This window comes from Etheostoma cragini, chromosome 19 (genome assembly GCF_013103735.1).
Source record: "Etheostoma cragini isolate CJK2018 chromosome 19, CSU_Ecrag_1.0, whole genome shotgun sequence".
Classification (NCBI taxonomy): domain Eukaryota; kingdom Metazoa; phylum Chordata; class Actinopteri; order Perciformes; family Percidae; genus Etheostoma; species Etheostoma cragini.
The window spans coordinates 11895330-11909271 of NC_048425.1; the positions used below are offsets into that span (position 1 = coordinate 11895330).

The following is a 13942-nucleotide window of genomic DNA, read 5'->3' on the forward strand; positions in this document are numbered from 1 at the left end:
CCTCAATTCTAGATTTTATCTACAATTTTAGTATGTTTTCGTTAGTCAGACCATTTAGTTGTAAATATTGTAATGACCCACTCCCTGTGCAGGTATCCCATCCTGGACTGCAGCGTTTCCCTGGCCAGTCTTTGCCATCTCAGCACCAGTCATCAGTCCACCACCTCCCTCCAAAAGCTGCCTTCTGGAACCCCCTTCACAAGAACACTCCTTGGCAGCCCCAGACTTCTGACCGCAAGAATCCACAATCGCAGGAGTTCCAGCTCAGAACAGTAAGAAAATATCCCTTCATTACATGTATGGTACTTGGATCCAGGGGTTGATATTTTACTATTGAGCGCAGTCTTTATTGGATTGAGTGGTGCCATAAAGATCTATTGATTCCATTAACTGTCTGAACCTGACATAGTATTGTTTACTGGGATGTAAATAACCTTTTGCCCAAAATTGATTTCCTTTTTTTGTTAAGTGCAGCAGTGATCAGATCCTTTGTTAGTTCTAATCATCCTTTGTTGCAATGTTGCTCATCCTCTGTTCTATAACAGGAAACCAACAAACAAGGAATGGGTAGCTATGCCCAAAAGTCCTCTCCTGCCTCTTCCACTCCTTCAAACTTCTCACCTCCACCAAACTCCTCCCCTGGAAGCTACAGCCAGGGATGTGCTCCTCAGCTCCCAAAAGATGCATTCCAACCTCAGGCTGTAAACCAGCAGTCTCCTCACTCCTCCTACCACAGCTCCAAACCCTGCCCGACCATGGAGCCCCGTGGTGCTCATAACCAGAGAAGCCCTCTCATTGGGGGCCAAGGTGGCGGCCAAGCTACCTCTCACACGGCATCTACCCCAACCAGGGGAGACAGAGATCAACACCTACATGCCCAAATGTCACCAGCAAACCCTCCTGCAACCACCAGCAGCAGCAGTGTGCCTTACAGCCACTTCCAGCCTCATCCAGGGCTCGGGCACAAGGGTCCCCCTCCACCCCCTTCTCCTGGTGGCATCACCTCAGTACCTCAGCATTTGCAAAGTAGGCCCCATGAGGCCTGGAGATACCAGAGCAGGCCCAGCAGTCACTCCTTAGTGAGTACAAGGCCTTTATGCTCATTTGAACCAAGTTTATATCAGTTTGTTATTCTGCAGTCATAGGTGCTATGGTAATATGACGCAGCAGGTGTTTAAACTAGTACTAAAGTCAATCTGTTAATCCAGCTGCAGTTGTCAACATAGTGATCATTATTCCATTTATTAACTGAAAATTGTTCTGTATGTGTCTCTTCAGGAGTCGGGCATCTACAGGCCTCCAGGACTGCTACCTCAGAGCCAGCAGAGCCACAATCAGGTTGCGGATAGCCGGGTTCCAGTTCCTTCCCAGCATCACCGTCATGTCAGCCCTCCTCTGCCCCAAACCAATTCCACTCGAACACCTGTCATCACAGCCAATCTTCCCATATCCCAGGCCTCTTGTGCCATTGGTGGCTACAGTAACAGCAGGAGCTCTACTGGTGTAACCATGGCTGGTGTTTCCACTGTGAACACATCACTCCCTGCTGGTTGCCCTGTGAACAATGGCAGCAGTAATAGCAGTTGGCAGAGAGGAAGAGAGTCAGTAACCCAAACCTCCACCCGTGACGTCACTAGCCCCATTTCTCAGCTGGATGCTATGCTGCAGCCAGGATGTCAGAGAGGCCAAACTACCACTGTGAACCAGCTTCACCAACGGGAGCAGCCCAGACCACAACAGGGACCCACCAAGTCCCGGCCTATGAAGGGGAAGACGCCATACTATGTTCAGGCAGAGCTGGAGCAACCTCCTGCATTTTCTTTATCATCTTCATTGTTCTCCTCAGGGCACCAGAGGGCAGGGGACAGTGTGATTACAAGCAGAGTTTCTAATCCTCATCCTAGCTCCCCTACTACATACCGCTCATCCCCACGCTCCACTGGTAGTAATGCACCTCAGCCATCCATTCCAGCCCTCTCATCCAGACTGGATCATCATTTAGAATTTGCTGTGACACAGGCGCACTCTGAGCCCCAGATTTGTCCACCAGCTCAGACCTCTGTTCCTCAATCCATCGAAGAGGCTCTAGACAAGCTTGATGCAGAGCTAGAGGGTCACATGCAAGCTGAAGAAAGGAGGAAGAGGGACAGAGAAGTGGAGCAAGAGAGAAAAAATAGAGAAGAGCAAAGGCAAAAGAAAGAATGGGAGATGAGACAAAAGCGGGACGAAGAGAGGAAAAGGAAGGAGCTGGAGAAGGAGGAGGAGAGGAAGAAGAGGGAACTGGACAGACAGGAGGAGGAGAAGAGAAGGAGAGAATGGGAGAGACAGGAGCAGGGGAGAAAGCGGAGGCAAGAAGAAGAGAGGAGGAGGAGAGAAGCTGAGAGGCAGGAGGAGGAGAGGAGAAGGAGGGAATGGGAGAGGCAGGAAGAGGAGAGGAAAAAGAGAGAATGGGAGAAGAAGGAGCGGGAAAGGAAGAGGAGAGAGTGGGAGAGGCAAGAAGAGGAGAGGAAGAAGAACGAAGCAGAGAGGCAGGAGCAGGAGAGAAAGAAGAGAGAACTGGAGAGGCAGGAGGAAGAAAAGAAAAAACAAAGAGAGTGGGAGAGGAAAGAGGAGAAAAAAAGAATGGAGCAAAAGAGGGAGGAGGAACTGTGCAGTGCAAAAGGCAAAGAGCAGACTGCTATTGAAAATCTGGAGAGACTACTCTCCTGCAACACTTCCCCAACACCGCAACCTCCTCGGCTCTCTTCTGTTAATGCCCCTCCTTCAGCTCCATCACCCCCCAGCTCCCAGGCTTCACCCCCTTACCCCTGGCTAAGCCGTGGTGGCGTGCACCCCTGTCCACCAGGTCAGGCACCTACCACCACTACTCCTGTAGAAAGACTGCGTCCGCCCCCCCTTACACCTCAGACGGAGTACGCCAGAGAAAAGCAAAGACAGAGGGAGATGTGGAGCAACAATGGCGGAACGACATTCAGTCCCTCATCAACACACAATACCTCAGGGATGAACCAGTCGGTATACCCCAACAAGCCCCCGACAATGCAAGCCGCACCCAACCAATCCAAAGACTCAGCCACGGTGAGAGACAGCAGCCAACACTCTCTCCCTACCTTGGCACTTAGAGAACCCCCCAAACTGTATCAGGCCTTTCCCAGAGAAAATCTTACACCACCAAGCTTATCGTCCAGCTCCATGAGGGAAATCCTCCACACGCCGGGGAGAAGTAGTGGTTTGAAAAATGCCAGCAGCTGTGGCACTGAATCTGCCCAGTTTGAGGAAGAGCCCTCTGAGTTGTCCACATTGCTTCCAGATGGTTTGGCTAACATTATGGCCATGCTCGATGAATCTATCAAAAAGGAAGAGGAGATGTATAACAGTGAAAAGACTGGGTCCACACGTCTTCTTGACAACTTTACTCCTAATGTCCAGCCTATCAAGAGTTACCTTTGTGCCCCAGACCTCATTCCAGCAATGAAGCATCAGCCCAACCAGGAAGACTTTGGATCCAATCCTCATGCTAGCCCTCCTGTGCTCAGTCGCCAAGGCTCTCTGGCTTCCCCTTGTAGCCGAACATCTTCTCTCAATGAAGAGGATGAGGACTACCTTAAACCCTCTCCAAACACCCCTCTGAACCCTAAACGGTCAATGGACATGGGAGAGGGGAACACCAATTACCGCCACAGTGACCTGGCCAAACTTTATGGCCTCCCAGAGCAAACTAAAAGTGAGGCTGACGAGGAAGAGGACGAGGAGGACCCTGAGACACCCTCTTGTTCTCCACCACCCCAAAGACCCCACCTCCACCAAACAGGTGTAAACAGCATGTTCAAGTCCCTAGCAACAGTTCTAGAGAGCCAGAAGTATGCTTACCGTGGTGGACCTTTTGGGAGACCCCCTCCATCAGCTCTGCTAGGGGTCAAATATTCCTCGTCACTGTCACTGGGCCCTGATATATGCCGCCAGCAGCAAAGCGGTTCTCCCACGTCAGATCCACCATTCAGTCCAGCTGTCCCACCTGTTAAGTCCTCCACTCCTCCTCTGCTAGAAGAGAAGAAATTTAAGTTAGAGGGCGCTGTTGTGTGGAGAGACGATGGAGATACAATAGAGGAAAGAATAAACTCCAACAAAAAGGAAAGTATTTCTACCATAAATCCTATTAAGGAGGAGCGGTTGTTGACGACCATCTCTGAGTCTTCTCTGGCAGAGTTGGGTAAAAGCTGCGAGGTCATGCTTAGTCGACAGTCACTTCCTAACAAGAATTCCCTCGATAAACCCGATGGCAATGTGAAAGTGGAGGACAGACACAAACCTGAGAAAGTAAAGGGACACAGAGAGAAAGACAGGCACAGGGGTAGAGATAAAGACAGGGAGAAATATAAGAAGAGAAAGCAAAGTCACAGCCACAGGAGCTACAGAAAGCACGAAGACAGAAAAGAAAAGAAGCATAGAGAAAAGAGAGAGATGGTCTTCTCCTCCTCTTCTTCATCATCTTCCTCCACTCATTTCAGCTCCAGCCACAAGCGGCACAGGGATAGCAAGAACGATAAAGAGAAGAAGGATCGCAGAATTCTTGGCGACCTCAACCTCCAGAGCAAAAAGGGGTCTGAGAATAATCGGGGTCATTATGACACAGATCAAACAAAACACAATGAACCATCCGGTGCCAGCCCCACCGGTGGAGAGCATTCAGAATGGACGTCAAGAGGTTCTAGCGAGAGATCTTCTGAGGAGAAAAAAGACCATGAATCTGGTTCTTCATTGGGTTCAACAGACTTCTTGAAACTGAAGGCGCTGTCAGATGGGCCACCGAAAGAGCTAAAGATTCGCCTAATAAAAGTAGAGAGCGGGGACAGGGAGACATTCATAGCGTCTGAGGTGGAGGAAAAGAGGATCCCATTGGAGGAAATCAACATTACAAACACTGCCAGTGAAATCATCAGATCCTGCAAGTAAGTGCACCATGAAGGACGACTTTTCTTAAAATCAATTTAATGTGAAATGGTCTAGATTGTACAAGGCCTTTTTGCATAATTCAGGGATTCATTCATGCATCTAAATGATTCATCAGGTAGCTCATGCGCACAGTAGTAACAGAAACCTGTGTTTTGTATCTTTATGTTTGCATCTGTTAATTTGTTTTGTTTTTTCTGTTGCAGGGGGGCAAGAATTAAAGGGAAGTTCAAAGAATCTTTCTTGCTCCCAGCCTTCTCTGTCAAGCCCACCATGACCTCGGACGAACCCATTCCCCGAGAGAAACTCAACCCGCCTACGCCCAGCATCTATGTACGTCATTTTCATTTGATACATATGGGAAAGTAACATTCTGTTTATGGTACACACATAATAAGAAATCAACCAACAAAGAAAAAGGCGGAAATGCCCTTTCATGTTTAATCAGACAGCACACAAATAATACATTCTTCAAAGCAACAGAGCATTACGTTGGTTACAGTTGATATTTAGATATGTGCCTTCATATCCATGTGTTGACGTGATGTTTCTTCTCTTTAGTTGGAGAGTAAGAGGGACGCGTTCTCCCCTGTGCTGCTGCAGTTCTGTACAGACCCCAAAAACCCTGTTACTGTCATCAGAGGCCTGGCTGGATCTCTACGACTTAGTAAGTTTTCATCACAGTTGCGAGACTGTAACTGCAAAATTCATTAAGCTCTCCCGATACTTCTGGGGAATAATCTTTTTGAACCATTAGTTACAGACAGATTTACTACATGTTTACATCAATTGGTTTTTAGACCTGGGGCTGTTTTCTACAAAGTCACTGGTTGAGGCTAATGCAGAGCAGGCGGTAGAGGTGAGGACCCAGGTGCAGCAGCCTGCCGATGAGAACTGGGACCCCAGTGGGATGGGCCAGACATGGCCCTGTGAGAGCAGCCGCTCCCACACCACCATTGCCAAGTATGCCCAGTACCAGGCCTCCAGCTTCCAAGAGAGTCTGCAGGTAAATATGTTCTCATACTCTAATCACACTGTATATTTAAGCATTACTTAAGCTAACGTTAGCTTTGTGGAGATCATGGAATTTTTGAAACTGAATAAATAACAAAACTACAAACTGCTTTACCAGCTCAATCTTGTAAATAAAATCTGCTGAATCAATATGTTGGAGAGTTTCTGTGTTTAATGAATTATGGTTGAAAAAAGTTTTTGATTCAACTCTGGAATCATTCTAAATGTCATGTCGCCTTATCAGATTGCTTGGTTGAATCTACTTGTATTATTCAGTTTAGATAGATGCTCTCCATGTTTCTATACTTTGAGCTGCAATCCAGTTTATAAAACATGCTGTGATGTATGTCTTTAGGAGGAGAAAGGGAGCGATGATGAGGATGATGACGATGAGAAGAAGCCTTTTTCCAGTTCTGATACTCCAAACAAGGACAGCTCTAAAGAAACTATCAGGTAAGAATATTGTTCAAAGAAGGCAAGGTTTGTCCAAAAACGTGTGTTTTGAGCTTTGTAGTAATACTTAATGTTTTTTCCTCCTCAGTGCTGAGCAGAAACAAGTGGGGAAGATAATTAAGTTTGGCACTAATATTGACCTCTCAGATCCCAAGAGGTGAGCAATGGTGGTCATCATTACAAAACATTTGAAAGCAATTAGATCTTTTTTCCAGATGGTGCAATGCCCTCTAGTGGTCAAATCTCAATAAAGCAGCAAGCGAAGCTCCTTTGTATGACATCTGTTTATATCAACGCAGCTACTTGTCATCCATTATTAAAGATTCTGTTCTAACTTGCTATCTCTGCTCAGGTGGAAGCCTCAGCTTCAGGAGTTGCAGAAGCTGCCAGCCTTTATGCGAGTAGCATCTAGTGGAAACATGCTGAGCCACGTCGGACACACCATCCTAGGCATGAACACTGTCCAGCTCTACATGAAAGTTCCAGGCAGCCGAACGCCAGGTAAAGGACTCTTTCGTGTTACATCTTTGGCTAAAACAATTTGAAACATAAGTTACTATCTGAATTAAAATATGTTCATTCTAAAATCAACAGGTCACCAGGAGAACAATAACTTTTGCTCAGTGAACATCAACATCGGCCCTGGAGACTGTGAGTGGTTCTCTGTCCATGAGAACTACTGGCAGGCCATAAGCGACTTCTGTGAAAAGTGAGTAGACAGAGACAATCCGACTTTTTTGGTACTTTCCCTTTATACCGATATTCAATGCAAGGATTACTTAAGATGCTAAGCCCTACAACTTTTTCCTTGTATGTACTTAGGCACGGAGTGGACTATCTGACAGGGTCCTGGTGGCCAGTGTTGGAGGACCTCTACAAAGCCAACATCCCAGTGTACCGCTTCATCCAGCGGCCTGGAGACTTGGTGTGGATCAACGCGGGAACTGTTCACTGGGTTCAGGCCGTAGGCTGGTGCAACAACATTGCCTGGAATGTTGGACCTCTCAATGGTAAGGAGTGCACCATCGACTTACCAAATAGAGATAACAATATTAGTGAGAGTATTTGGTAAGTCAGTTGTCTTGGACATTTTTAGCTTACCAGTACCAACTGGCCCTGGAGAGGTTTGAGTGGAACGAAGTGAAGAAGGTCAAATCCATCGTCCCAATGATCCATGTGTCTTGGAACGTGGCCCGCACTGTCAAGATCACCGACCCAGACACTTTCAAGATGGTCAAGTGAGTACCGATGAACTGATAAGCCTTATCTCACCTTCATCATATTAAGAGAGGTGGAAGAAAATATTTCTGTACTAGAATCAATATGAACATTATAACCTTGATGAAGGATTGTTAGATTGCAATTGTAATGATACATACTAATAATCACCACGGGAGCAAGCCAATTTAGAACAATTAAAAAAGATATTACAGCATTGTTATCTCAATTCACTTTGACAGTACAACTTTATTCTTGTCAAGAGAATCATCTGGAAGTACTTTAAAACCAATTTCTGCTAGCCATCCACATTATTACCCCTGCATTGCTTCTGGATTTCCCAAATCACAGAACAGGCTGTGTTAATTGCACGTTAGTCTTGCATTGCCGACGTTATATTAATGTTGTAATCTTTACCTTTTTTGCCAGACACTGCTTGCTGCAGTCCATGAAGCACATCCAGGTCCTACGTGACCAACTGGTGGCTGATGGCAAGAAGCTTTCCTATCAGAGTCGGGTCAAGGACGAGCCTGCCTACTACTGCAACGAGTGTGACGTGAGTAGTCATCAGTCACTCTCACAATCCAACTCTATCAAACTCAGTTGACTGGGTACACCTTGCAAAAATTTTAAATCAAGTAGTTGTCAAGTCAACATTGTTGTCATGGAGGCTGTTTAAAAATATTTTGCCCTATACTGATAGGTGTATGATTTGTCAAATAAAGCCAGTTTACACAACATACTATGCACCCCCATTTCCAACCAATGACATAGTTGGTGGTCTTGTGCAATTCACATTGAAATCAGAGTTAGTTGACATGGAGAAACAACAGCATCTAAAAAAACGATCACTGTAAGCTCATGTGCAGGAGGCCGATACCTATAAGAAAGCTAGGATTTATTGTAGGGCTTGATAGAGAAAATCTATTATCATGATGTTCTTGACCAAATACCTCAATGTTGACTATTGGTGCTTTAACAAAATGTTATTTAGACAATGAGATTTATGAAAAAAAACAACATTACAGTGAACCCTCGCTATATCGCGGTTCACCTTTCACGGTCTCACTGCTTCAAAGATTTTTGCCCGGAAGAAAGAAGAGCGACGATAACTATGTTCTTCTCTCAAAAAAAAACGCTTCAGAGCGGAGTCAGGATGCAGCGGTCAGTCTGAAGAGCAGTGAAATACACGCGAGTCAGTTTTCCTCCTGTACTTTGTATTTTTTTAATAATCATTTTATCCCTTTCTAATCCAATGACACTGGTCGCGGTGGGGCAGGGGGCGGTGCTGATCTCCGACATTTGAAGCATTCAGTTCGTATCTATGATTCAATGTATTATGGAGTATTTCACGGTATGATATTTGTAAAAAAAAAAATAAAGGTTTATACTTCACGGGGTCTTCTTGGAACGTAACCCCCGTGAAAAACGAGGGTTCACTGTGTATCCAAAATCTAGTCTCATAGCGATATATTGCCCAGCCCTAATGCAGACTTCATAACCTTGTCTCAAATGCTTAATTTAGTCTGCAGTGCTTTCTTTTTCATCATTGTTACTGCAAGCTGACTGACAGTTTTTTAGTAGGAGAACTTTCTGAGTGTTTCTGAACCTGGCCTCTCCTCTGTTACAGTTGGAGGTGTTCAATTTGTTGTTTGTGACAAGTGAGAGCAACAGCAGGAAAACCTATGTGGTTCACTGTGAGGACTGCGCACGTCAGCGTAGCCCAAACCTGACCAACGTAGTGGTGCTAGAGCAGTACCGCATAGAGGAGCTAATGAACACCTATGACTCCTTCAACCTGGTAAGTATTCAACATCCTGCTGTCTTTTGTTGAGGATTCAATAGTTGCGCCATTTAAGAATTTGGATGTTTCTTTCTAACGTGGAAAATTGTTTCTGTTGTGTGTCTCACCAGGCCACGTCCTCCTCCCGGTGACAGAGCTCCCCCCCTGCATCTCCTCAGCCATAACCAAAACTCCTGCAAGCCAGGACAAAAGACACAGTTACACTTTGGATTTCAACATACCCTTTCATTATTTAAGATCCTTTTTGCTACTACTACTGCAAATACTTGCCGAACAGCCAGTTGAATAAGTTTACTCATCATTACTGTTTACAAAAAGAAATACCAAGCCGCCAATAAAATACCAGTTTACTCTCAGATGGTGCTTTCAACCTGACACCCTGGCAACACTGAAGTTGAGAACCAGGGGGCAGTTGGTGCTGCCATTCAACAAACTGCAGAGGGTAGTTGATGGTGTGTCTCTGTTGTTGTCTTGAATACTGAAATTTGTACATGCTGTTTGCAATTTTTGTGAGGTGCTGTCTTTTAAAAAAGTAATTTATTGTTTTTTTCTAAACTAGATTAGCCTAGATATATACCACATTGGCCTTGTATTTAGAAAAGAGAAAATGAAAAATACTAATAATAGAGATATGAAAATTTTTCTAAAGCATTAAGAATAAAAAACACAACATACGGGTTTTAACTGCTTGGTTCTTTTTGGGGGGGTGGGGTTATTTTGTCTTTTAGATTCTTGTATCTGTTGTAAATCTTGTGTTTGTATTAATTATACTTTTATTTCCTCCGGAGATTAGTATCCAGTTGTCACTTATCAGGTCCTTTTGTTCTTTTCTTCCCTTTCTGTATGGGCTCTAAAAAGAAAGAAATCATTGCCGTCTGGTGGTCGTGTGTTGTACTTCTGATTGTTTTGTTCCAATATGCAGACTTGATATTTTCTGGATTTATTTTGGCATTGTACATTTAATTTAAAATGTTTCCTCTATTTATTGGATATCAATGTTCTCCCTTTTTTAATAGGGTTGTACAAGTTTGCGACTTTTTTCCCCTCTGTATTTTTTTATTGACACCGATTGCTCTGTAAGAACTGAACTGTGGGGGTTGTGTTCATAGGAGTGGGGCCTGCTGTTTGCCTCATGACTCCTGCCTTCTTCTCCTGATATACATTAAATATCTTTATCTTGAATATAACACCACCTTTCCTGTAGACCATAGGCACACCGCTCACGTAGAGAAGATGACTAATGGAATGCTCATTAAGGAGAAAAAAAACTTTCTGAGAAATGGTAAATTTTTTATTATGTAGGGCTTTTAGATGAGATTTTATTGATTTTATGATATCTGTTGAATATGATAATGGGATAGATGGTGCTAAATGTTCTCTTTGAACAACTTTTTCTTTTCTTAAAATGAGAAATCTATTTTTCCTGTTGCAATATTACCATACCCTTTTCCTTCACTTTGTGGTCATTTATTTATAACTGCACTGTTTAGAGAAATTACACAGACATACTTGCAGACACACACACACACACAACCAAACTGAGCCAGACATGTCTTAAACACTTGTGAATTTGTGTGACATTACTATGACTATTAATAATAAATGCTTTTTGATAAATCCAGAAGTGAGTAGTGAGTTTTTTTCAATGAACTTGCTTGGTCATGTCTAATCTACCAATAACATTCACGAATGACGCAGGTGACTGAATGCTGCACAACCACTAGACCTGACCTGACCAATCAGGTTCTCCAACAGCATCACAACATCTGTCACGCATGACAGCGGCTATACTTGTTTTTTTGATAAAATATTAATTTATAAGATACAAAACTTACATTCAACAGCAACAAAGATATGGGACAAACCTCCAACCCACAGGACTTTCAGAAAGAACATTAAAATAATGTTTTTACACCTTCTGCTGCATCAACTACAACAATCAAATTTTGTTTTGCACTGTGTCGTCTTGCAACCGACTTTTGGTTCCATTTTTAACTTTAGCCAACATAATACACTATGATATTTAATAGAACTCTAGTATTGCCTTCCTCAGATGCTACGGGACTCTGCATTCCATGACCTTCAGACTCTGGAGTAGCTTGCTCCCATTCACCTTATTTATTGCATTTGATGATATACTATACTATGAGTTTTTCGCTTTTTTATCAGTTTTCGACATACAATACTATGGCTTTTTTATCCCTTTCATCGACATACTACACTATGAGTTTAACACTTTTTTAACTCCAACAAGACAGAGACTTTGATTATTGCTCCTGACAGTGCTGTGCCTGGAATTAAGCAGCACCTCGGAAACTTGAGCTGCACTGTTAAAAGCAACCTGGGTGTCTTTATGGATGGAGCAGCACATAAATCAGCTTGTTAGGAGCTGCTTTTTCCAAATTCGGAACGTTTCTAAACTCCGTAAGATGGTGACTTATAATGAGCTTGAGAGGATTATTCATGCCCTTGTCTCATCGGGATTAGATTATTGTAATAGTTTGTTCACCTGTCTTAACAAGAGGGAGTTTGCGCGTCTGCAGGTTGTGCAAAATTCTGCAGCACGCGTGTCACTCGCACTCGCAGGAGGGAACACATTACCCCCATTCTCAAAAGTTTGCACTGGCTGCCTGTATTTTACAGGATGCACTACAAAATCCTGGTACTGACTTTTAGAGCTCTTCATGGACAGGCACCAGACTACATTAAGAACCTCATTCAGCCTTATGTTTCCACAAGGAACCTCCGGTCGTCTAATTTGAACTTGCTGATGGTTCCTCGGACCCATTTTAAGACCCGAGGAGAAAGATCTTTTAAAGCTGTGGCGCCTCGCCTCTGGAATGAGCTACCTTGTACCATTAGTTCTCTTGTTTGTATAGACACTTTTAGGAAACAACTAAAGACCCACTTTTTTAAACTTGTTTTTTAGTTCAATACTGTGTTGTGTTTTGTTTTAATTTATTTTTATTTTCATTTTATAAACTTGTGCAGCACTTTGTGATCCTGGTCTGTGAAAAGTGCTATAGAAATAAAGTTTACTTACTTACTTTTGTCAACATACTCTCTGGCTTTTTTTGATTTACTATGGCTTTTTTAATCACTTTTTTCCAACACAACATACTATGGCTTTTTTATCCCTTTCGTCGAAATACTATACTATGAGTTTAACAATTCAATTCAATTCAACACTTTTTTTAACATACTATACTTTGGATTAAATCGATTTTTCAACATAGTATACTATGGATTTTATTCAACGTAATACACTATGGCTTTTCCATCCCATTTGTCAACATACTATGCCATGGTTTTCGACATACTACACTATGGCCTTTTTATCACTTCTTTTGAGACAGTATACTATGGGTTTTTTATCAGTTGCTTTCAACATACAATACTATGACTTTATCCCTTTTGTGAACATACTCTGTCTTTTTTTGATATACTATGGCATTAGTATCACTTTTTTCGACACACTATACTATGGCTTTCATATCAGTTGCTTCCGACATACAATACTATGACTTTATCCCTTTTGTCGACATAGGATACTTTTGTTTTTCCATCCCATTTGTCAATGTACTATGCCATGGCTTATTTTTTTTGATTAATTTTTAATCACTTTTGTCGACATACTTTACTATGCTTTTTGTATCACTTTTGTCAACAACTATATTATTGCTTTTTTATCAGTTGTTTTCAACACACTTTACTCTGACTTTTTAATTACTTTTTTGACATAACATAATATATATATATTTTTTTAAATCACTTTTGTCAGCATGCTATACTACGGCTTTTTATCCCTTTTGTCGACATACTATACTATGGCATTTTTATCACTTTTTACAACATACTATAGATTTAATCGCTTTAATTAATTAATCGCTAATTAATCGCTTTAAACATGTTATATTATGGATTTCATTCAACATAATACACTATGGCTTTTTATCTCTTTTGTCGACATAGTATACTATGGCTTTTCCATCCCCTTTGTCAACGTGCTATGCCATGGCTTTTTTTGTATCACTTTTGTTGACACACTTTACTCTTTTTTTTTTTTCCTTCCCTTTTGTCGACATGCTAAACTATGATTTTAACACTTTTTTCGACATACTATACACTGTGGTTTAAATCGCTTTTTCAACATACTATACTATGAATGTTATTCAACATACTACACTATGGCTTTTTTATCACTTTTGTCGACATACTATACTCAGGATTTTATTCAACATAATACACTATGTATTTTTATCAGTTTTGTCGACATACAATACAATGGCTTTCATATCACTGTTTGACATACTACACTATGGCATTTTTATCACTTTTTTTGACTCAATATACTATGACTTTTTTTCAGTTGCTTTCGACATACAATACTATGACTATCACTTTTGTCAACAAACTATTCTACTGCTTTTTTATCAGTTGTTTATGACATACTATACTATGGCTTTTCATCCCTTTTGTCAACATACTCTACTATTGCTTTTT

General features: G+C 42.4%; 1 protein-coding gene across 5 annotated transcripts in view; it reads left to right on the plus strand.

The window, feature by feature from the left end:
• Window positions 1-11063, plus strand: part of kdm6ba (lysine (K)-specific demethylase 6B, a) — a 96775-nt gene extending 85712 nt beyond the window's left edge. For all 5 annotated transcript variants that reach the window (XM_034856942.1, XM_034856943.1, XM_034856944.1 and 2 more), the window contains 15 exons: window positions 93-272; window positions 546-1079; window positions 1279-4949; window positions 5157-5283; window positions 5512-5617; window positions 5751-5956; window positions 6320-6417; window positions 6506-6574; window positions 6770-6918; window positions 7012-7126; window positions 7240-7427; window positions 7514-7655; window positions 8065-8191; window positions 9266-9436; window positions 9550-11063. In XM_034856942.1, coding sequence (XP_034712833.1) covers window positions 93-272; window positions 546-1079; window positions 1279-4949; window positions 5157-5283; window positions 5512-5617; window positions 5751-5956; window positions 6320-6417; window positions 6506-6574; window positions 6770-6918; window positions 7012-7126; window positions 7240-7427; window positions 7514-7655; window positions 8065-8191; window positions 9266-9436; window positions 9550-9570 — 5904 coding nt within the window. In that variant the 3' untranslated portion in view covers window positions 9571-11063. The remainder of the gene's footprint in view (window positions 1-92; window positions 273-545; window positions 1080-1278; window positions 4950-5156; window positions 5284-5511; window positions 5618-5750; window positions 5957-6319; window positions 6418-6505; window positions 6575-6769; window positions 6919-7011; window positions 7127-7239; window positions 7428-7513; window positions 7656-8064; window positions 8192-9265; window positions 9437-9549) is intronic.
• Window positions 11064-13942: the final 2879 nt, after the last annotated feature.